Consider the following 24,369-nt stretch of genomic DNA (forward strand, 5'->3'; position numbering starts at 1 on the left):
TAAAGTGTAAACACGTGGAAAATATTGAAGAGCATCGTATAGATCCTTAGGGCGTCCTCTACGACCTACGCCTAGGCCCTAGGGCACCTTTTCACGCAGGTCAGTTTTGAAGTAATCTTGGAATGAATATATTTCATAGGACTTATTTTTAGTTACTTTGTTATATTGAGTCAAATTTGTTTGATTGATAATCTACATGTGAACTCGATGTGTCATATAAATTCAGCGAATACTTCAAAACAGGCCTCCGTGAAAAGGTACCCTAATTTGTATAAATACATCACCGTGACGATTCAACTTTCCAGTGGGATGAATATAATTATATGAATAGTAAGAAAATATAAGATTGAATAGTAATATTATATAAGATTATATAATAGTAAGGATGACTACTTTAAGTAGTAAGATCAACTAATTTATTTGTAAAATAACTAAGTTAATAGTAAAACTTACTAAGTGAAGTTGTAACGCTTACTATTTGAAGTAGTAAACACAGCTGCTTGAAAGTAGTACCTACCATCGAAAGTTGTAGCGAGAACAAATAAATTAGTAAGGGCAACTACTACCAATCTTGCGAATAAAAGTAGTAGCCTAAACCACTTTAATAGCAGCGGCATATATTGCAAACTAAAATAGTTGAGCCTACTACTTTGTTAGTTGTCCCAACCAACTAGTTTTTTCAGTGTGCATTTTTAATCGTAGGGTATGTTTCCTATTCAATCTTGGGTAAATTTGAGCACTTATAATATTTCAAAAAAGTTTATGGAAATTTCCGTAAATAATAAGTATTTTTACAAACTTTTAGGGAATGTTCCACAATTTTGGGGAGTTATGTTAAAATTCCATGCAGATGTATTATCATATGACCCCGACTAGTACCCGATCAGGCCTCGACTAGGATAAGTAGGGGCATCTGACTAGCCCATGACTAATCTACCGTGACGCTACTGCTCGGGGGCTAGTCAGATGACCCGACTTTAAGTGGGGTCGAATGGTCGGGAACCAGACTAGTTTCCCATTTGAATTTCTACACGGGTCATTTTAGGTCTATACCTATTTTTGAATTATGTTGCATTCTTTAGGGTATTTTAAAAACTTCTGAGGCATTATCTTCAGGAGCTTTTAATTTGAATTTTTTAAAGGAATTTTAAAAGATTCCAAGGGATTTTAAAACTCTTAATGTATTTTAATAAATTTTTCATGATTTCAGAAAATATCATTATAGAATATCACGGTATTTGATCATATTTTAGTGCATTTTAAAGAATTTATTCATGAGAAGTGAGGTACTTTGTAGGATTTTAAATATTTGAAGAGATTTGGAATTCACCCTGACTTCTTTAGAATTCTCTTGAATTTGATGAATTCACTTGAATTTTTTTAATTCACTTGTGTTTCTATAAATTTACTCTTTTCTACTCAATTCAATGGATTAAACAATTTTTTAAAGTTTTAATTTAATTGATCCTGGGGATCGATTGATAAAATAATTAAAGGATTTAAAATATTTTAACGTATTTTTTGGAAATTCCTTGGAATTTTCAAGACCTTTCAAAATGTTAGAGGAGTGTAAAGAATTTAAAATAATTTGGATTATTTTAAAAGATGCCAAAGAAATTTCTTATTCTTCTCAGAAATTTAATGGGATTTTAAAGGATTTGAAATACTCGAGGATATTTTAAAAGATTCTCAGGTGTTTTCAAGTGATTTCAAAAGTTGCAAGGGCTTTCAAAAGATATCAAAGGATTCGAAATATTTTAGGAAATTTTAAAAGATTTCCAAAATTTTTTTTTATTTATTTCAGTGGTTTGAAGGCTTTCAAAGAGTGAAATATTTTAGGGTATTTTAAAAGATTCCAAGGCATCTTCAAGAGATTTAAATCTTTTCAAGTGATTTTCAGGGGTTTTAATAATTTTAAGATATTTTAATATTTTAATGGATTTCAAAGAATTTTTCACCAGACATGAGTAATTTCGTAGGGTTTCGAATATTTGAAGAGATTTTAAAATATTTTTTACAATTCATTTGCATTCGCTCTGAATTCTTATTAATTTAGCCTAAATTCTTTTAAACTCTTTTAAACTCTTTCGAATTCTTCTATATTCATTTAACTCTACTTAATTCAATGAATTTTTTAAAGTTCTTATTTAATTAATTCTGAAGTCCATTACCCTCATATTAAATTATTAGGCATTTTATAATATTCTAAGAATCCCCTTGAATTTGTCTAAGCTTATTTTAAAGTTACTGAATTCAATTAGTTTCTATCAAATTGGTTCAAATTCATTTGATTTTTTTAATTCATCTTGAATTTTTATAAATTTCATTGAATTCTTGTCTTTGATCTTAAATTCCTCTAAATTCAATCCAATTTTACGGAAATCAATAGAATTTTTTTTATTTTTCAACATTTTTCCCAATTCATTTGAATGTAAATTAAATTATTCCGAAATCTTCTGAATTCATCCTGAATTTGATACCCTTTGAGCGCGAAAAAGTACCCTTTGGCCACTTTTTTTCTCAACTCACTTTTTAGTCAATTTTTTAAAGATAAAGTCACCTTCTGCACTTTTTTAAATGAGAAGATCACTTTAGTTAATTTTTTTTCGGTATTTCAAAAGATTCCAAGGAATTTTAATAGATTACAATGATTGGAAGGGATTCCAAAAAATTTGAAAAATTTGAGGATATTTAAAAAATTCCTTAGTACGTTCAAGAGCTTTAAAAAATTTCTCGAGATTTCCAACGACCTCAAAGTAATAGAAATATTTTAGAATATTTTACAAAACACTAAGGAATTTTTAACAGATTTCAATCATCTAAAGGGATTAAAAAGTATTCTAAAGGTTTTAGGTTATTCTTAAAAATTTCAAGGAATTTTTAGGAGCATTAAAAAGTTTCTAGAGATTTTAAAGGATTGACAAGGATTTGAAACATTTTAGGGTATTTTAAAAGATTCCCAGGAATTTTTAAGAGATTTCAAAAGTTTCTAGAGATTTTAAAGGATTTGAAAGTATTAGAAATATTTTATGGTTTGTTTAAGCATTCAAAAAAATTTTAAATATATTACAATACTTTGAAGGGATTTGAAAGAATTTTAAAGATTTTAGGATGTTTTAAATTTTTTTTTTGGTATTTTCAAAAGGTTTAAAAAGTTCTAATAGATTTGAAAGGATTTCAAAGGATTTCCAAAGATTAGAAATATTTTAGGGTATTTAAAAAAATTCCAAGGAATTTTTTATAGATTTCAATAATTTGAAGGGATTATAAAGTATTCTAAAGGAGTATTCTAAAGGAAATATTTTATGGTATTTTTAAATATTCTAAGAAATTTTCAAGAGCTTTAAAAAGTTTCTAGAGATTTTGAAGGATTTGAAAGTATTAAAAATATTTTGGGGTATTTTTAAACATTCAAAGAAACTTTAAATATATTTTTTAACATTCCAAGACATTTTGAATATATTTAAATATTTTGAAGGGATTTGAAAGAATTTTAAAGATTTTGGGATATATTTTTTAATTCTTTGTTTTTTTTAAAAAAGCTTTTAATAGTTTTAATAGATTTTAAAGGTCTTCAAAGAATTTCAAAGGATTGGAAGTGTTTTAGGGTATTTAAAAAATTCCAAGGAATTTGTAATAGATTTAAATAATTTCAAGGGATTCCAAAGTATTCTAAAGATTTTAGGTTATTTTTAAAAATTCCAAGGAATTTTTAAGAGCTTTAAAAAGTTTGTAGAGATTTCAAAGGATTGGCAAGGACTTGAACAATTTTAAGGTATTATAGAAGATTCCAAAGAATTTTTAATGGTTTTCAATTATTTGAAGGGATTCCAACAGACTTTTTATATTTTAGGAAATATTTTAGAGTATTTTAAAAGACTCCAAGGAATTTTTAAGAGCTGTAATTTTTTTAAGATATTTCGAAGGATTTTCAAAGATAGGAAATATTTTAGGGTATTTTTAAATATTCCAAGAAATGTTTAATATATTTCAATAATTTGAAGGGATTTGAAAGAATTTAAAAGATTTTATGAATTTTTTTTAATTCTTGGGTATTTTCAAAAGCTTTACAATTTTTCAATAGATTACAAAGAATTTCAAAGGATTGGAAGTATTTTAGGGTATTTTTAAAAATTCCAAAGAATTTTTAATAAATTAAAATAATTGAAAGAGATTCCAAAAAATTTGAAAAATTGAAGGTTTATTTATAGATTTCGAAAAAATTTAAATAGCTTCAGAACATTTTAAGGGATTCCAATACATTTCAAAGGATTTTAAATACTTTAGGTTATATTCAAAGGCTTAAAGGCATTTTCAATAATATTTGATAATTTAAAATGATTCCAAAGTATTTTAAAAAGATTGCAAGGGATTTGAAATACTTTAGGGTATTTAAAAAAATTCCGAGGAATTTTGAAAAGATTTTCTTAAGGCTCTTGAAAATTTCATGGAATTAAAAAAATTCCCTAAAACCTTAAGAAATATTTGAAATCCATTCAAATTATTAAAATCAATTATAAATTTCTTGGAAATTTCAAATAACATTAAAAAGCTTCAAGGGATTTCAAAATATTTAAAAGGATTTAAAATATTTCAGAGAATTTTGAAATATTCCAAAGCATTTCCAAAAGATTCTAAAATTTGTAAGGATTTTTCCAGGATTTAAAAAGTTTTCAAGGCATTTTCAAGAGATTTCACTTATTTGAAGGAATCTCAAAGCTTTCAAAAGATTTTAGGATATTTTAAAAGATTCCAAGGAATTTATGATTTTAATCTATAATTTGAAGGATTTTCAAAGATTTTTAAAAAGATTTTAGGGCATTTTTTAAAATTTCAAGAAATTTTCAAGAGCTTTAAAAAATTTTAAGGAGTTTCAAATAATTTTAGAGGACTTTAAATATTATAGGGGTTTTTAAAAGTTTGCAACAAAGTTTTCATTTATTTCAGTAATTTAAAAGGATTTTATAGGATTTTGAATATTTTAGGGTACTTTTTCAAAAGATTCAAAGGTATGCCAAGGTTTACTCTTTAATAATTTGGTAGAAAATTAAACTATTTGGCTGAGCATACTTTCGGATTGAAAATTCATATGTTTTGCAGATAATTTATCTTTTTGATTTCATAATTTGAAAAATGGTTTGAAAATTCATGTGTTTTGTTGAAACTTTCATTTTTTGTTGAGAAATTATTTTTTTCCGTTGAAAATTCAATTATTTTGTTGAAAATTTACCTTTATTTATTAAAAATTAAATTTTTAATATCAAATTCATTTCTTGAAAGTCAACTTTATTGAGGGTGACCGTTTTAATCAAAGGAAAAAATTTCCGGGCATTTCCCGATTTTTCCCCAGGTTCTCAAACATTTTTGCCGGTCAATAAAATGAAAAAAATCGAACTCTATTCTAAACATTTTTCTATTTAAAGCAATAAAAAATAAACAAAGAATTAAAGCATTCACAGTGGAACTCTTGAATTTTAAACTTTAAAAATTAAAGTATAAAAATTTTTCAATTCAAAAATGTTGTATTCCATCGTTTTGAATGAAATACAGATAAACTGCAGAATTCAGAATTTTGAACATTCATAAATTATAGAGTTCAAAAATTAAGATTAAGGTTCAAAAATATAAAACCACGTTAACAAATTGAATACTTTAAATCAAAAAAGCAATCAATGAACTTCAAAACTTTGCAAAATTATATTATTAAGTTATTTTAGGCTAGAAAAATTAAAAATTTGAAAATTAAAATTTTTTTAACTTAAAAGTTCTTAAATTAGATGTTAAATTATTTTAATTTTAAATAGCTTAAACATAATTGAAAAGCTTAAAAATTTTATTTCAAAATCTTGAGAAATCTAGAAGTTGTTTTAAATTTTTTCAAATTTTAAGTTATTTTTGAAATTATTTCAGAACTTCTATATAACTTTTAAAATTAATTGAATTCGTCCTACAACTTATAGAAAATACTGCGAATGTAAAAAAACTTTCCTTCAAATATGGATTTATAAATAAAAATTGAACACTTATTATTTGTAAAAAAATTTAGAGTAATTTTTAGATATTTTTAGAAATTTAAAAAAGATTCAAAATTAATTTAGAACTTGAAATATCAAATAATTTAAACGAAGTGTGTGTACCGACAAAAATAGACTATTCGTACCGAAATCTCATGGCAAATACACACAACCTATTCAAAACAAAATGTAAATTTTGACAGATTTCAAACAAAAAATTTAGAAGCTTTTTAAGAATTTTGAAAGTCTCCAAAAGAATAAAAACATTTTCCTAATATTTCTAGGATAATGAAAAATGATTGCTCATTTCAAAAAATTATTTGAACAAAATATTTAAAAAGATTTAAAAAGATTTCTAGAATTTTCAAAAAAGATGCTAGAAGACTTTAAAGATTTAAAAAAAATTTGCAGGATTTTCTAAAAATTGTAGGAAAAATTCTATTCATTTTAAAATATGTTTAGACACTCTGAAAAAACTTTCCACACACTTCGTTTAAATTACATGACATCATATTCAAGTTTTAAATTAAATTTTTATCTTTTCAAAACTTCTAAATATCCCTAAAATTTACTCAGATTTTTCTACAAATAATAAGCGTTCAATTATTATTTCTACACAAAAAATCAAAAATATTTCGCTTACAAATTAAACATTTTCTAAATAAAACAATAGCAATTTTAAAGTTAAAAGTATATGTAAATGCTTTTTGAAATTTTAAAAATTCAAAGCTTTCTATGACAAACAATTAAATTTTAAATTGTTTACTTTTAAATATTTTGCTTCAATTTACGGAATGACTGAAAAATCCCGAAAACTAAAATTCCCAACACTGTAAAATTCCCGCATTAGAAAATTCCCGAATAGTAAAATTGCCTAAAAATAAAAATACCGAATTGGAAAATTCCCTAATAATAAAATTCTCGTATAATAAAATTTCCTAATTTGAAAATTCCCGAAATTAAGAAATCACAATTTTCTAATTCGGTGTTTTTATTTTTTGGCAATTTTATAATTTGGGTATTTTACAGTGTTCGGGAATTTTATTTTTCGGGATTTTTCATTCGTCATTCGTTTATTCTTTTGTCTTAATTCAAAATTCTCAAATCAAATGGGATAAGATGGGAATCAATAAAACTGAAACAATATTTTTAATTTAATAAAAGCCTTTCATTACGAATATATTATTAATCTATTTTTAAATTGAAAATAGTTGATAAAATTTCAACCGCACCTTTACATTTTCTAAATATTTAAGACTTTCGAGTTGAAACAGTAACAATATATAAATTCTTAAACTTTGAACGAATTTAGAAACGTTTTATCGTATAAATTATTGTTTAGTTTTTATTACTTAAAGTACATATCTATTTTAAAAATCATTTATTCATTTATTTACATTCACAGTTGATTAAATAATGTTGTTTTTATCAAAAATTTTCAACTTCAAACGGTTTTAATTTTTAATTGTATAAATCTTCAAGACTGCATTATACAATTCTTTAAATTAAATATATACACTTAAAAATAAAAATCTAAAATAAAGAAATTTTAAAGTAAAAGATTAATTTTTTTGTTGGAAATTCGTCTTTTTCGGTAGAAAATTAGTCTTCGTATTTTTTCTTTGAATTCAACTGGTGGCGAATTATTTTTTTTTTTGTTTATTGAAAATTCATCTATTTTGTTCAGACTTTACTTATTGTGTTGAACATCCAACTATTCTGTAGAAAATTAATGTTTTTTGTTAAAAATGTCTCGTTTGTTGAAAATTAATTTTTCAAAATGAAAATTTAGCGATTCCATGTTTTATTGAAAACTTATATTTTTCAGTTAAAAATTCAACTTTTGGGTTAAAAATTCATCTTTCTTGATTAAAAATGAACTTTCTTATTGAAAATTCATCTGCTCGGATTTACGGATATATACTATGTACAATGAATCTCAAAAGTTGTCTATCTTTGACATAAATTATAAAATCGACAAAAATATAGCTACTAATAATTTATTTAAATGTTGACGGAGGCTTCCAAAAACATTGTAGATAAAAATAATTTAGATTAAAACTGTTTTTTTTAACAGTAATTATTAAGAGATTTAGTTTTTCCTTTATTTTTAGGGAAAAGTTACAATTCTTATTAAATCCTAATGATCAAGGCCTCATTTTATTCTTCGAAGGATTCTTTAAATTTCTAATTGGGTTGATTTTATTTTAAAAAATTAATTGAGAAATCACACAGTTGTTATTGTTACAAATAATGATAGTTTAAAATTTAATTAACACTACCCAAATAGAATTTTAGAGAATCTCTCAAAGAATAGAATGAGTCCTTGATCATTAAGATTGAATAAAAATGGTCATCTTTCCTTAAAGAGAAAGCAAAAACAAAAACTCTAAATAACTATTGTTAAATAAACATTTTTAACCTGAATTATTTTTTCTAAAGTATAATTTTAAGAGCCCGTTAAGATTTTCAAAAATCAATAATAGATCTATTTTTATCGATTTTATAAATCATGTTAAAAATTCGTGACTAAATTCGTTATAAAAAATTCGACTTTTTAACTTTTTAACTTCACTGTTTTATTGAAAATCGGTCTTTTTCGTTTAATTAAACTAATTGAAAATTCTTTTTTTTGTTTCTTAAAAATTTATCTATTTAAAAGGAAAATTCAACTATTTTGCTCAATTTAACATCTTTAGTTAAAAATTCAACCGTTTTGTTAAAAATCCAATAACGCATTGATAAATCTAATTATTTTGTTGTTCGTGGGCAGTTCCATATTAGAAATTTTACAAGATTAGAATTTTGGTCTTTAAATATTAACGATCAAGAATAACGAAAAATTATTATTCAAGATAAAGTGAGGGAATTTTGAAAATTACATTTTGCGACCACCCTGTAAATTTGTATTTTTTCGTCAAGAGAAAATTCATATTAAAATGGGGTAAATTAAAAATAGATTTTTTGTTTGTTTGAAAAATTCTCAACTAGGTCATAAATCAGGGTGATGTTGAGGGACAATCTTGGAGAATTGATGACTCTTACTGAACTCGCTTATCAGCCATTGGAATTCCCAGGCGTGCAAACTGAGATTGAAAGACGTGTTGGAGAGAGTGCAAGTTTCTCATTATTAAAAGGGCGGAGGTGTGAAACTGGCCCTGCCATTATTTGCATTTCCATTAGCGCGACAAACAGGGAATGCATAAAACTAAGAATTACTTCTTTGATTCATACTCAAGGTAAATTGAAAGCGAAAGTAAAAACACGTAATTACAATGCCACAAGATTTAATTACTCACTTTTTTTTTATTTTCGATTGAGAATTTAATTAAGCATTTATTAACTGTCAGACTTCACACTTGTTCCCTGTGCCCTTATTTCCCCCTTTTTTAAAGAGTTACTTATTTTTAAGCATCTTCCCCTTTTTCTCGATTTGTCTATTAAAGTAGTTTTTAGAAATATCAGATTTCTGAAAAAATAGTTTTTCTATAATTATAAATAGGGTAGCGAGTTGATCGGGAGAGCGGGAAAGAATGGGAAATGACCAGGAATTTTCTTTACTGGGAAAAATCGGAAATTTACTTCTGACCGGAACAAACTCCAAATTTTTATTATTTTAATAATTTAAAATATACATTCACTTCGAACAGAGAATTTTTGACATGGAACGGGAGTTTTTTAAAAATAATTAGGACTGGGATTTAGAAGAAAGGAGTTTGAAAAATCCGATCCAAGTCAAAATTCGTCACAATTTAAAAGTTCTTTCTTCCAAATTTTAGAAAAAGAGAGCACTGCAACTAGTTTTAAGAGTTAAATTATTATTTCGAAGCGAAAATATATTTCTGAATTATAATATAAATTGTTTAAAAACATTTTTCGTTGGGAATTTACATTTTTTTCTTGAAAATTCAACTAATTGCGTTTAAAAGCTAAACTCTTTTGTTCATAATTTGTTTTTTTGTTGGGAGATTCGTGATTTTTATTAAAAAATCATCTATTTTCAAACATGTAACTTCTTTGTTGAAAATCAATTTTTCAACTAGAAATTTTATCATTTTTTGATAAAAACTCATCTATTTCGTTGAAAATTGATATTTTTTTTATTAAGAAATACACTATTTTATTTTAATTTCTGGAAAATTCCTATTTTTTGTAGAAAATTAATCTTATTGGTTAAAAATTCATATTTTTTGTCAGTGTAGATTGAACTATTTCAGTGTAAGATTCATCATTTTAGTTGATAATTCAAGTATTGGTTAAAAACTGATTTATTTGATTAAGATTTGTCTCTTATTTGGGTGAAAATTATTTTTATCTTAAACTGAAAATACTATTACAATTAAATACTACATCATTTTAGTTCAAAATTGATTTTTGGTTTGGTTAAACATTCATTTGTTGACTGAAAATGTCATTATTCAATTTTTCGTTGAAAAATTGTATTTTTTAGTTAAAAATTTATCTTTTTTAGTAAAAATTATTATTTTTTTCGTAAAAAATTCATTCATTTCAGTTGAGATTTATTATTTTAATTAAAAAATTATTTGTTTGTTTAAAATTCAACTATTGCAGTTGAGGATTCATCATTTTAGTCGAAAATTTGTCAGTTTAAAAATTGTATTTTTTGATACACAATTAATTTTTTTGTTTAAAAATTAATCTTATTGTTTAAAAATAAATCTTTTTTGTTAAAAAAGAAAGTATTTCAGTTAAATAATAATAATTTCAGTTGAAAATTCATATTTTTATTTTAAATTCCACTATTGATTTAAAATAAATTTCTGAGTTTTGCGACAAAGATGAATATGTTACTTTTAGTTAACCGGGGAAACTGAAAAATTTTGTTGGGGAAAACCGAGAAATGATCGGGAATTGGACATTTTCCGCCGAATCGCCACCCTGATAAAAATCAAAATAATATTACTGATGTCATTTTAAATAAAGAATGTTATTATTAATAAAAATTTTTTATAAACGTACAGAAATAATTTATTTTAATAATGTTTTTTTTTCTCAATTGAATTTATAAATTATTAATAAAATTATTTAAATTCTTGAAATTCTAGAAATGTTGTTTTCAGAGACCTAATTTTTGGCACGACTCCTATCTTAAATGCCAACTGTATTAGGAGAACCCAATAAGAAAATTCAATTATTTTTACTTGGCAGTTATTTATTTTTGGTTAAAAATTCTACTATTTGATTTTAAATTTAATTATTGTGTTAAAAATTAGACTATTTTATTCCAAAGTCATCATTTTTGGTATAAATTCAGCTGTTTTTTTGAATATTTAATGTTTTCAAACAGAAAATTCGTCAGTTTGGATCTTCTGTGTTAAAAAATCATGTATTTGATTAAAATTTCTAATATTTTGTTGAAAATTCGTTTCCTTTGTTTAAGTTTGAACTATTTGTTTGTAAATGTTGAATTCAGTTGAAAATTTTTTTTTAAATTGAACTATTTGGTTAAAAAATGATCTTTCTTGGTTTCTTTCTCTTTTGTCTTCTAATTCATTTGACGTTCTAACTTTAAAAGTAAACTTTTTTGTTGAAAATTCGCCTTCTTAAAAATTAATCTTCAAGTTGGAAATTTATTTTTCTTGATTGGAAATGAACTTTTTTGTTGAAAATTCAACTGGCTTCTAAAAAAATTCGTCCTTTTGGCTTAAGCAGAACTATTGGGTTGAAAATGCAACTACTGTATTTCGTTGAAGTTCTGTATTTTTTTTGCGAAAATTCCACCATTTGATTGAAAATTGATATTTGCAGGTTACCAATCCAACTATTTGGTTAAAAAATCATCTTTCTTGGTCAAAAACTAAATCTATTTTTATAAATTCGTCTCTTTTGCTTGAAAGTCCATCTATTTGGCTGTAAATGCAACTGTTTGGTCAACAAAATTTGTTCTTCAAATTAATTGTTTGAAAATTCATCTTTTCTATTTTGAAATTCAACTGTTTTCTAAGTCTTTTGACGCATTTTTAAATTTAAATCTCAACTCTTTTGTTAAAAATTAAATTGTGTTCTACAAAAATTAGTTTTTTTTGTTTAAAAAAGCCAATTTTTCATTACAAATTCAACAATTTTATTAAAAATTCGTCTCTTTTGAGTAAATTCTCAACCAGTTGCTCATAACTGCAGGTGTTTGGTTGATTTTTTTTTGTTAAATTGAACAATTTCGTTGAAAATTCAACTTTTCTTGGTTGCAAATTGGAAATTATTTTATTTTAAAATCAATTATTTGTTCGAAAATCTATTACATCTGGTTTAACAAATTATTTTTTTTTACCTGAAACATTCGGCGTTTACGTAGAAACTCAAACATTTAGTTAAAAATTCATCTGTGGATAGAAAATTCATTTTTCTTGATAGAAAATGAACTTTTTTGTTGAAAATTAATCTGCATGAAAAAAATTGTATTTGTGTCTTGAAAATTCAACGATACCTTTGTGAAATTTAGCTATATTTTTTTTGAAAATTCATCTCTTTTGATTGAAATTTCAGCTACTTAGGTATAAATGCAAGTTTTTTGTTGAAAACTAATTCTCTTAAATTCTACTATTTGGTGGAAAATTCATCCGTCTTAAATGTTAATTATCGTTTTAATTTAAAAATTCATTTATTTCAGTAGAATAGCATCTTCCTCGGATTAAAATTATTAAATTGGATTAAAATGCAAGTTTTAAGTTGAAATTTCAATAACTTTTTTAAAAAATCATCCTTTTTGGTTGAAAATTCAACCATTTCGTAGGAGATTTACTTTTTGTTTAAACCTCATATTTTTTTATGTTGAAATTCAAACTGTCATATTTTTTAGATAGAAATTCACTTTTTTTAAATTTGTCTTTTTAAATAAAAAATTTATGCATTTTAGTAAAAAGTTTATAGTTCTTGGATGAAAGTGCAACAGTTTGATTAAAAGTTTATCTTCTTTGAGTGAGGCTTTAATTAGTATGTTGGAAAATTTTGGTTGAACCACTTTTTTATCGAAGATTCATATTTTTGTTTTCAAAATTCATTTCTTGTTTGAAAGTTAAACTATTTCGTTGGAAACTAGTATTTTTCAGTTTAAATGTGTAACTGCGTAGGGAAAATTTGAAGTACTTCTTGAAAATTTGTTTTTTTTTAATTAATTTGAATAAAAAAAAAAAATTATGTAATTCTCAACGATAAATGTAATAGTTGATATATTTCAACCAAGAATGATTTTAACTTGAATAGAAAACAGTTAAATTTAACCAACAACAAAGATTTGTTAAACAAAATACTTGATTTTTCAACTTTAAATTTTGTAATTAATTGTTCAGCTACAAAAATTAATTTAGAAGGAGAAGAAACAATTTGTCAACAAAATAGTTCAAGTTTCAAGAAAAGAAATCAATTTTTTGACAAAAAAATCAAATTTTAAAACGAGTGTTCAAGATTCAACCACTTTTTTGTCGAGGATTCCTACTTTTAGTTGAAAATTTATTTCTTTGTTTGAAAGTTTAACTATTTTGTTGGAAACTGATATTTTAAATTAAAAATGTAACTGCGTAGGGAAAATTTAAAGTACTTCTTGAATATTTTAAAAAAATTAATGCAAAGAAAAAAAAGAACTGCCCGCTTAGCGGGCATATTCTCATCGCGAATCGTGTGCGGCTCGCATTGCTCGCAAGTTTGAGCGCGCCTAGGGCACGCGAATGTTGGTTCTCGCGCTTCGCGCTCAGCCTTTTTGCACAGACGTTTTAAAATTAAAGGTCAAAGCATCGACAACGGTAATTTGTTGATTGTGAATTCTCTTTTGTTAAAGCTCTTTCGGCTTTAACGAACATTAAAACAGAAGTAGTTTCATTGTCTTGTTTAAAAAAAATGCGCATTTTTTAAACAAAATTTTGTTATTCAAAATTTTATTGCAACTTTTTTAGTTTTTCCATAAACTGAATTTGCTCATTTCCAATGTTATTTGTACGATTTAAACTCTACACATACGGTGAAGGGCTTTAAAGATTTGAAGAAATTTGAAAATATTGTTTGCAATTAATTTTGAATTTACCCTAAATTCGGAGGTATTTGATTAAATTCATTTGAATTCTCTTTCATTTTTTCCCAAATCATTTATTAAAATATTATATTTATTTTTGAAGATATTCTCTTAAAATTGTTCAAATTCTACGTTTTTCAAAATTTTAAAGAATGGTGGAGCATCAATTCTTCAATTCAAAAAGTCTGCTATTAATATTTTAAATTGTAATTTGTTTACTTTTCATGTTTTGAATTTGAAAATATAATTAAGAGAGAAGCCTTTTTGGATACTCAAGAAGAAACTGGTAAATTTTTGTATGCTAAAAGTTAAAAAAACAGCCGTTCATATGAAAAAATGGGTTAAGGCAATTTTGCAGCTAAGTTCTGGATTATACGCCTTGAAAAACATTTTAATTTGTCTTGTGTCGTTTTTTAAAATATTCGATTCCATTATTTTTAATATTATTTCTTACGATAAAATCGAAAACCACGCGTTTTATGAAAAAATTATTCCAAAACAATTTTAGACTTTTTCAGTTCAACAACGTTTGTGAATTCATTCTCTAGTATCTTGTGTTATTATAACAAAAAAACTTTTTTACTTTTAATGATATTTTTCACGATTAAAGAGAAACTACCTATAATATAAACAAACATTAATAACAATTATTTTGCTCTACTTGGAAAAACGTTATCTATTTATTTTTCCTTAGTTTGTATCGTGTGTCGAAAAATTTAATTTTTAATGTTTTTTTGTAAATAAAACAAAAACTACGTATCCTATAAAAAAACTGATTAATAACAAATTTGTAGATATTTTTTCGGTGCACAATGTTTGTCTCATGATTTTTTTTCCTATCTTGCATTTTTTTACCGCAAAATGCAATCTTTGATTTTTGATTATTTTTTGTACGGTCAAAATTTAAATACTCGAAAAAATTCAACAAATTTCTATTATCATCTTATAGGGCTATCGAAAATTAACATTTTTCTTCTATTATATTTTTTTCATATCGTGTCTTATTTGACTTAAAATGTTCATTTTCGTGTGTTTTTTGGAATTTTGTAAATTCTATAACTCTGGTAATTTTTAGTTTCACGAAAAAAATCATTATTTAAAAAACAAAAGAAAAGAGAAAAGGGCAAAAAAGGGGCTCTTTAAAACAGGAGAAAAAATGAATTTTGCTGAAGATGGAAAATTTTTTGAAAAATTGTTTAAAAACACTACAAAAAAATATACTTTATATTATTATATTTATTTCATTTATTTATTTTATTGAATGTTATTATTCAGTAATTGTCAATTGAATAAATGCTAATTTTGTGAAAATACGTGAATTTATTTAAGGCTGTGAATATTAATATTAAAAAAGGCTATATGAATGATAACCATGAGAAATCGGCAAGTTTAAAAAAAATACAAGGCTGCTTAACAGATTTGGCAATGAGATTGCAATTTCTCGAAACTTAAAACTAGGCTAAAAATACTATTTGATTACTTTCTGTGAATATAAGATAGGTAAAGCGCGTATTCACCTTCGGTGTTTTTCATTTCCTGATATTAAAAGCGTAAAAAAAAGATGTAAAAAAAAATCCAATCTTTTTATTTCGAATTTTATTTTTTACGATCAAAACAAAAAATACGCGTTCTATCATAAAATTATCGATTTTTTTAAAAGAATAAAATAATAATTACGTATCCTATAAAAAAGTGAATAATAACAAAATTTTAGATATTTTTTCGATGCACAATTCTTGTTGATTAGTGTTTTTTCGTATTTTGCATAGTTTAACTGAAAAATGATAATTTTAGTTGAAAAATCTTTTTTTTCCTTCAAAATCTCTTAGTAGAAAATTAATCTTTTTGTTTGAAAAATTATTTTGGCGGTTGAAAATAAGTTTTTTCCTAAAAATTAATTTTTTTAACTGAAAATTTAACTAACTTTCTTGTCGAAACTTTTTTAGGCATTTAATCTTTTTGGTTGAAAATTCAAACATTAGGTTAAAAATTACATTAAAAATTAAATGAATATTTTTGTTTAAAAATGTTTATTTTTTAGTTGAAAATTGAACTTTTTTGTTGAAAATTCATGAATTTTGTTAAAAATTCGATTATCTCGGTAGAAAATTAATCTTTTTTTTAAATTTATGTCTTTAGTTGAATCTTTAACTTTTTTATTAAGAGTTCTTGAATTTTAGTAAAAATTCATCTTTCTTGGTAGTGAATGGATATTTTTGTTTAAAAAATTATGTTATTAGTTGAAACTTGAACTTTTTGGTTGAGAATTCTTGAATTTTGCTAAAAATTAGTATTTTTTGGTAGAAAATTAATTTTTTTGCTTAAAAATTCATCTTTTTTAGTTGAAAATTAAATTTTTTGATAGTTAATAAATCTTTTTATTTAAAAATTCATTTTTTCTGTGAAAAATTCAACATTTTGGTTGAGAATTCTTGAAAATTGTTAAAAATTCGTTTTTTTGGTACAAAATTAATCGTTTTGTTTAAAAATTCTTCATTGTGTTCAAAAATTTTATAAAAAAGTTTTAAAGTTGAACTAATTTCTTAAAAATGCATGTTTTGGTTGAGGATTCAAAATTTTAGTTAAAAATTCATCTGTTCCGTTGTAAATTGAACTCTTTTGTTAAACATCTTCTTTTTTTGGGTTGAAAAATTACTTTGATAATTGAAAATTTATCTATTCCAATATTTCAATCTTCGTTTTTTTGTTGTTGAAAATTAATCTAGTTTAGTTAAACATTTAAGTTTTGGGCTGAGAGTAGTTTGTTGGAAATTCTTATTCTTTCGGTATAAATTTAAGCTTTCAATAAAAATGTCGTATTTTTGTTTTGATAATTCAACTGTTTTTCTTCTCAGAAAATTCATCATTTTGTCTTGAAATTTCAATAATTTTGTGAAAAAATGAACTAAATGTGCTCCTTTCTTTTCAATTCCAGAAAACTTGTACAATTAATCAGATGGCTACTTTTGTTTATTAATTTCATACAGTTCTAAAACATAAGACGATCACTCACATTATCATTTTTTTTTAATATCATGTAGTTTTAAAACACAAAACGATACCTCAAATTATTACTTTTGTTTATGAATTTCATACAGTTCTGAATCTTAAGGCGATCAATCACATTTTTATTTTTTTCCTGAAATTCCTGCAATTCTAAAACTTCGGACGATCACTCGCATTGAATTTTTTTCTAAATTTCATGCAGTTTCGAAACATAAAACGATCACTCACATTGTTACTTTTATTTATGAAAATCATAAAGTTCTGAAACGTAAGACAATCAATCACATTTCAATTTGTTTATGAATTTGTTACAATTCTAAACCATCAGACGATCACTCGCATTATTATTTGTTTCTAAATTTATTGCAGCTTTAAAACATAAGTTAGACGATCACTCACAATTTATTTGTCTCTGAACTTCACACAGTTGTGAAAAATAAGACAATCAATTACATTGTTACTTGTTTATGAATTTGATACATGAGATGATCACTCACGTTGTTATTTGTTCAGAATTTGATGCAGTTCTAAACATAAGGTGATCACTCACATTCTTATTTGTTTTAAAGACAATCATCTTATGCTTTGGAAATATCAACTTCATACAAAGTTAATAATCTTATTGATCGTCTTATTTTTCACAACTTTATGAAATTCAAAGCGAATGAAATGCGAGTGATCGTTTAATGTTTTACAACTGCATTAAATTTAGAAACAAATGACAATGTGAGTGATCGTCTCATGTTTCACAACTTTATGAAATTTAGAAACGAATTTAATGTGAGTAGTCGTCTTGTTCCATAATTGCAAGATATCTCAGAAACAGATGATCCGAAATATTTTTTTTTAAATAATCATTTCTCATGAAGAAACAAAAAATCGACCGGCAGTTTATGTCAAAAAATGTATCATGAAGTAAATTGCATGAAAATGGTTAAACATTATTTTATTGAAAATTTTAATTTTATGTTTCACACATTTAATTTTTTGAACCCAGTGTTTTTATAAATCGAAATTTTACCTTTGTCTCGAAGATTCCGAAATAGGTGTGAATTTCCATGGCGCATTGAGGGGGTCGAGTTTTTGATGACATCAAGTTCCTTCTCGGATAATATACGCCTTTTGTGTCTTGCTGAAAATAAAAAAGGGAAAATTTGTTTTCTGAACTAATTAGATTTGTATATTTTGAGAAGAATTTATGTTTCTTATCATACAAAGCTATCGAAAAGAAAAGAAGTATATATCAATAGTTTAGGGAACCAGAAAATGAGCCTTTTTGATTTCCTTTTTGATTTTCCCTATAAGGATAATTTTCATTAACTTTGACGTATATTAAAGATTTTTTTGCGAAAATAAATCATTAAGAAACGTGCAGATGCAAAGCGTGTGAACAAATAAAATACGTGCGAGACAGTCCTCTCGTCCTTGAATTTGAACCTTATGTCTGTGAGAATGAAGATTCTTATTTTTTTTTTATTTCGGTAGGGCAATCGTAGGTCAGGGAAAACCTGAAAATCAGGGAAAAGTCAGGGATTTTGACAAATTTGTTGCAAAAGTCAGGATATTTTTATAAAATGCGCTTTTAATAACTGAGATTTAAAAAAAAATTTAACAAGCTTAAAGTTCTGGTCCTTGGATATTAATAAACAAGAAAAATGAAAAATTGGTATACAAAAAAGTATAAAATTTTTTTCAGTTATTTATTTTCGTTGTATTTCTATTTCTATTCCTATTTATTTTTTCGTGCAGATGCTTCCTCCTGTCGATTGTATATTTAGTTAAGATGTTTTTTGTTTGGTTGAAAATTCAACAATTTTGTTAAAAGTTCTCTCTTTTTGGTTAACAATTGAACTGTTTTGTTACAAATTTGATTGAAAATTAATTTCTGGTGTTGAAAGTGCAACTAAAATTTCTCTTGGTTAAAAATTCTAATTTTTTTTTCCCGAATATAACTTTTGGTGAAGATTCATCTCTTTGGTTGAAAATTCATTTTTGTAGGTTTTAGAATTCAAACATTAGGTTATTTGTCAGCTATTATTTATTTATTTACTTATTCAGTATGAACGGACAAACATTTTGTGAAGTGTGTCATCACCTTATTATTATTAAATTTTGTTGAAAATTCGTCTCCTGCTTCAAGTTAAACTATTTTGTAATAAATTAAAGTCTTTGATAATAAATTAATTTTTGTTGTTGTTAAAAATTCATTTGTTTGGTTGAAAATTCATTTTTCTTGAATGGGAATGAACTTTTTGTTGAAAATTCATATTTGTGAGTATAAAAATCAATCGTTTTCGGAAACATTCAACTTTTTAACTTGACAATTTAACTATTTTCACGCAAAATGGTTGCAGGGTTGAGAAAAGTGTTGATATTTGATTTTTTTTTACAATAAAATTTCGCCGAAACAGGGTGACTGAAAATGTTAATTTAATTAATATTCAAAGATCCTCTTTTTACTTATGTGAATATTTTAAACATCGAAGATTTTACGAACGGCATACAAAATTTAAAATTAAAACATTTAAAATTCAGTTATTTATTTTAACCATGAAAAATATTTTGTGTGTACCATAAAAGATGAATTTTCAATCCGTAATAAATATTTTTAAACAAAACAGTTAAATTTCCCATAAAAAGATGACTTTTTTTAAACAAAATAGCTGACTTAGCAAGCTAGAAAAATGAATTTTGAACACAAAAGGACGAATTTTCTATATAAATATACGCATATTCATCAAAAGAGTTGAATTTCCAAACATATTTTCAAATCTATTTCCAAAATAATTTACAACAAAATAGTCAAATTATCAATAAAAGAGATTAATAAGGAACTTAAATGATGATGTTTCCAAAGAAAAAGACGAATTTTTAACAAAATAAATGAATTTTTAAACAAATAGTTACATTTTAAGTAACCAAAATAATTTTCAATAAAATAGTCGAATTTTCAAACAAAGAATATTTTTTATACATCAATCTGAAAAAGAATTTCAGATTGATGTGTAAGAAATACTTTTGTTTAAAAATTGGACTATTATGTTTATAATTATTTTTTGTTGAAAATTATTTTTTTAACGGGAAATGTAACTTTTCATTTTTTCTTGAAAATTTAACTTTTTTTTGTTAGTTAAAAATTAACTTTTTTAGAGAAAATTTGCATTTGGCTTAAAAGTTCTACAGATCGGATGATATTTTTTTTCATTAAAAAATCTTCATTTCCTGAAAATTCGTCTTTTTGGTTGGAACATTAATTTATTTTGTTAAAAATTCGTCTTTTTTGTTGAAAAAATCATCATTTTAGTGCATAATTCACCCTCGTTAATTGAAATTTAGACTATTTTTAAAAAATTATTTTTTTTACTGAAAATTTACTATTTGTTATAAAATTCGTATATTTGTTTAAAAATTCATCTTTTTTTAAAAATGCGTCTTTTTTGTTGACTGATAATTTTACTATTTTGTTCAAAGTTATTTTTGTTTGAAATTTCAAACCTTTCTTAAATAGTCGTCTACTTAGATAGAAAATTCGTCGTTTTGGTTTAAAAAATAATCTTTGTAACTTGCAAATTCAGCTATTTTGTTAAAAAAGTAATCTTCTTTTTGGCTTAAAATTTAACTGTTTATTTACAAATTCCTTATTATAAATTGAAAATTCATCCTTCATGGTAGAAAAAGTCATCTTTCTTGGTTGAAATAAATAAATAAATTTTTAGTTTTTTAATCTTAAATTGCTTATTCCGTTTATAAAAGATTCTATGTTAAAAATATTAGTCAGAAAAAAATCAGGGAATTTTGAAAATGAAGAATTTTAAAACCTGCTACTATCTTTCTACTGATTTAAAAAAATAACACTAATAATTTAAAGGATTTTTTTAGAATTTTCAACGGTTTCAAGGTATTTTAAAGAATTTTAAAAGTTGTAAGGAATTTTATAGGATCGCCAATTATTTAAAAAAATGTACGTTATGTAAAAAAATTTTTAGCTATTTTAATAAATTCTAAAGAATTTTAAGAGAATTCAAAAAATTGTTAGAATTTGAACGTTTTAGTATTTATTTTGAATGATTTTAAGAAAGATTCGGAAAATTAATGAAATGAAATTGAAATTTCAAGGGATTTCTCAGAAGTCCAAATAATAATTTAAGCGATTTTTAAGAATTTGAAAGATATAAAGGATTTTACTGAATCTGTAAGGATTCAAAATAGTTCTAGGAATTTAAGTGGGGGTTTTCACACTTTAATGAATTAATTTAATTTAATTTTTATTCAAGGGATGTAAAATAATTTATACTTATCTTAATGGATTCTTACGAATTCAAATTTATATATTATCAAATATTGTAAAGAATTTCAAGAATGTTTACAAATTTCAAGGAATGTCAAGAAGTTTTGTAGCATTTTCAAAGATTTCAAGGGATATCAAAGAGTTTCCCTAGATTGAATGGATTATATAGGACCTTTAATGATTATCAAGGGTTTACGGAATTTTAAATAATTTTAAGATATTTAAAAAGATTTCAAAGACTTTTAACAGATTGAGAAATATTCAGCGGATTTCAAAAACAATTTTTTAGGAATTTAAAAGATTCCTAGGAATTTGATCGCTTTTTTAGAGAACTTTAATGAATAAGTTTATTTAAAAGTGGAATGACTGACGCCTGAAATGAAAGACCTTCTACAGTAATGGGCCCGAGTCGAGAGCTTTGGATAATGACTTTGTCAAGCTCTTCACCTGGGATGCTTGCTAGAGAGTAATAATACTATTCATAATATTAATACTTAAAAAAACTTACGTCTTGGCTGTGATTCGACAACGCTGTCAAGAAAATCTTGAGGTGTCATGTAGAGTTGTCCATCAAACTCTACAGATGCGAATTTGATAAATCTTCGCTCCCGCATTGTGAGTCTGACAGCTTTCTGTATATCTTCCTCATGCTGAAACATTAAAATTACAAAATCTCTTCAATTTGAAACCTTTAATCAACAATAAAATCTTAGTTAACTTTTATTTCAACTGAAATGTTTGTAATTTTTTAAAGAAACTAGAACACAAACATGTGCGATTATTATTCTTTGTATCTTACGCAATTTTTTATTTAAACGTAAAATTAATATTAATACAAATAGAATGTTATTGATAATTGATGAAAACTGATATGTGAAATGATGATTTTTATCCAAAAAAATAATTTTCATCAAGATAGTTTAACCCTTTAAGTGCACTGTGGGTCTCCGAGACCCCAAGCAATTGTCAAACTTATAAACCATACTTAAGTCGAAAAAATTGAGTAAAAGTCGCCATCTAGCTTTGGTTGGAGACTCTAACTGTAAGTTAAGTCATTTAGCATAATACTTCAAGCGTCAGTCTACTAGCAGCAGCTGCTGAAAGTGGCGGTCAAAAATCGTGGGGTCTTTAACACCCAGTGTGTACTTAGTCAGTGAAAAAGTAATTTTAGAGCAATTTTTTGTATTAGATTATTTCATACTTTTTTTCTTTGTAGATGGCTTATAACTTACGGCCGCGCGTCATGCGAGAGCAGACTGTACATGTGTTGAATAAAATATGATTGTTAAAATATAGTAATATAAGTTAAAAGTTCCTCAATTTTTATGATAATAAATCGATTTAAAAGCAAAAAATCTAATTCATAATTTTATCATCAAATTGACTCTGCGACTGTGCAAATAAATATCTTTTTTGAAAGCACCCATTTTGCAATATTTTTTAAAATGAAATTGCATGATTTTAAAAGTATAGTCATAAATATTCAGGTTAAAATAATTAAAATTGCGTGAGTTATGTATTTTAAAGTAAACGAACCCATTTTTCCACTTTTTTCAATGATTTTTTTATCAAACTTAAAATAAATAAATGGCTATAAAATTAACTCTACCTTATAAAAGATACCTTAAGATATATCGGATAATTTAATCGTGACAAAATGTTCAATAGGGGTTAAACAATACATTATTAAATACGCTAGGGTATTTAACACACACGATGCACTTTACCGTGATTTTTACCATGTATGCACTTTGAGGGTTAATATTCAACCAATCAGTTGGTTTTTCAATACAAAAATGTGAATTTTCGAGCATTGAAATTAATTTTCTAACAAAAAGGCTAATTTTTAATGAAATACATCAATTTTCAATCAAATAGTTGAATTTTTAACAAAATATTTCAGTTTCCATTCTAGAAAAAAAATGAATTTATAAAGAAGAATCTTGATTTTCTACAAAAAGAACACGAAATTTAAGTTTTGTGAGTTAGAAAAATTAATTACTAACAAAAAAAAACTAATTTTTAAAAAACAGTTAAGTTTTCAAAGAAACCATTTTCAAGTAAAATCAAGAATTTACAACCAGAAGAATGAACTTTGAAGAAAATAGTTCAATGTTTTATCAAGTAGTTAAATTTTCAACTAAAAAATATACATTTATAATAAGAAATAGAATAGTTAAACTTTAAGTTAAGAAAATTAATTTTCAACCGAAAAAAACGAATATGCCACAAAAAGTAAAATGTTTCACCAAAATAGTTGATTTTTCAAAACAGTTAAACTTTGAAGCAATAAGATTAATTTTCTAAGAAAACAGACTAATTTTTAATAAAATATATGCATTTTCAAGCAAATAGTTGAATTTTTAATCAAATATTTCAACTTTCAACCCATAAAATGAGTTTTCAAAGAAGAAACCTAATTATCTATAAAAACAACAAAATTTCAATAAAATACATTCATTTTGATCAAAGAAAGATAAAGTTTTACCAAAAATAAATCAGTTAAAATTACAGTTACAAAAATGCATATTTAACAAAGAAAGACTAATTTGTCACAAATTAGTTCATTTTTTACTAATTAGTTGAATATTGTCAACTAAAAAAATTTTAATTTACAGTTAAGGATAGAATATTTAAACTTTTAGTTTAAAAAATTCATTTCTAAATATAAAAAACTAATTTTTAACGAAATAGTTCAATTTTTCAACAAATACTTCAATGCTGAACTAAAATGGTTGCTCCTTAACCAAAAATGGAATACTTGAATTTTCAGTTAAAAATAAATTGTTTTTAAGCAAAAAAAAAAAAAGAATTTGCAGTGAAAAATGCCATATTTAATATTTCATCAAACATGTATTTTATTTAAAATCAAGAACAGTTGAATTTAACCAGAAAAATGAAATTTAAAAAAAATCGTTGAATCTCAACAAAAACCGATTATTTTTCATCCAAACAGTTGCATTTTTAACAAAAAAGAGAAGATGGAATTTTTTACCAAAAGAGATGAATTTTCAAATAAAATGAAAATTGATATCTTA

At 24.6% G+C, this 24,369-nt stretch overlaps 1 protein-coding gene across 2 annotated transcripts in view; it reads right to left on the reverse strand.

Annotated features, from left to right (window-relative positions):
• The window catches only part of LOC117170152 (calcium uptake protein 3, mitochondrial), a 397,111-nt gene that overhangs the window by 27,111 nt on the left and 345,631 nt on the right, over positions 1–24,369 (reverse strand). For both annotated transcript variants that reach the window (XM_033356713.1, XM_033356712.1), the window contains exons 2-3: positions 21,840–21,981; positions 18,065–18,175 (exon numbers count right to left, since the gene is read on the reverse strand). In XM_033356713.1, coding sequence (XP_033212604.1) covers positions 18,065–18,175; positions 21,840–21,981 — 253 coding nt within the window. The remainder of the gene's footprint in view (positions 1–18,064; positions 18,176–21,839; positions 21,982–24,369) is intronic.

Source organism: Belonocnema kinseyi, chromosome 3 (assembly GCF_010883055.1).
Source record: "Belonocnema kinseyi isolate 2016_QV_RU_SX_M_011 chromosome 3, B_treatae_v1, whole genome shotgun sequence".
NCBI classification, from domain to species: Eukaryota; Metazoa; Arthropoda; class Insecta; order Hymenoptera; family Cynipidae; genus Belonocnema; species Belonocnema kinseyi.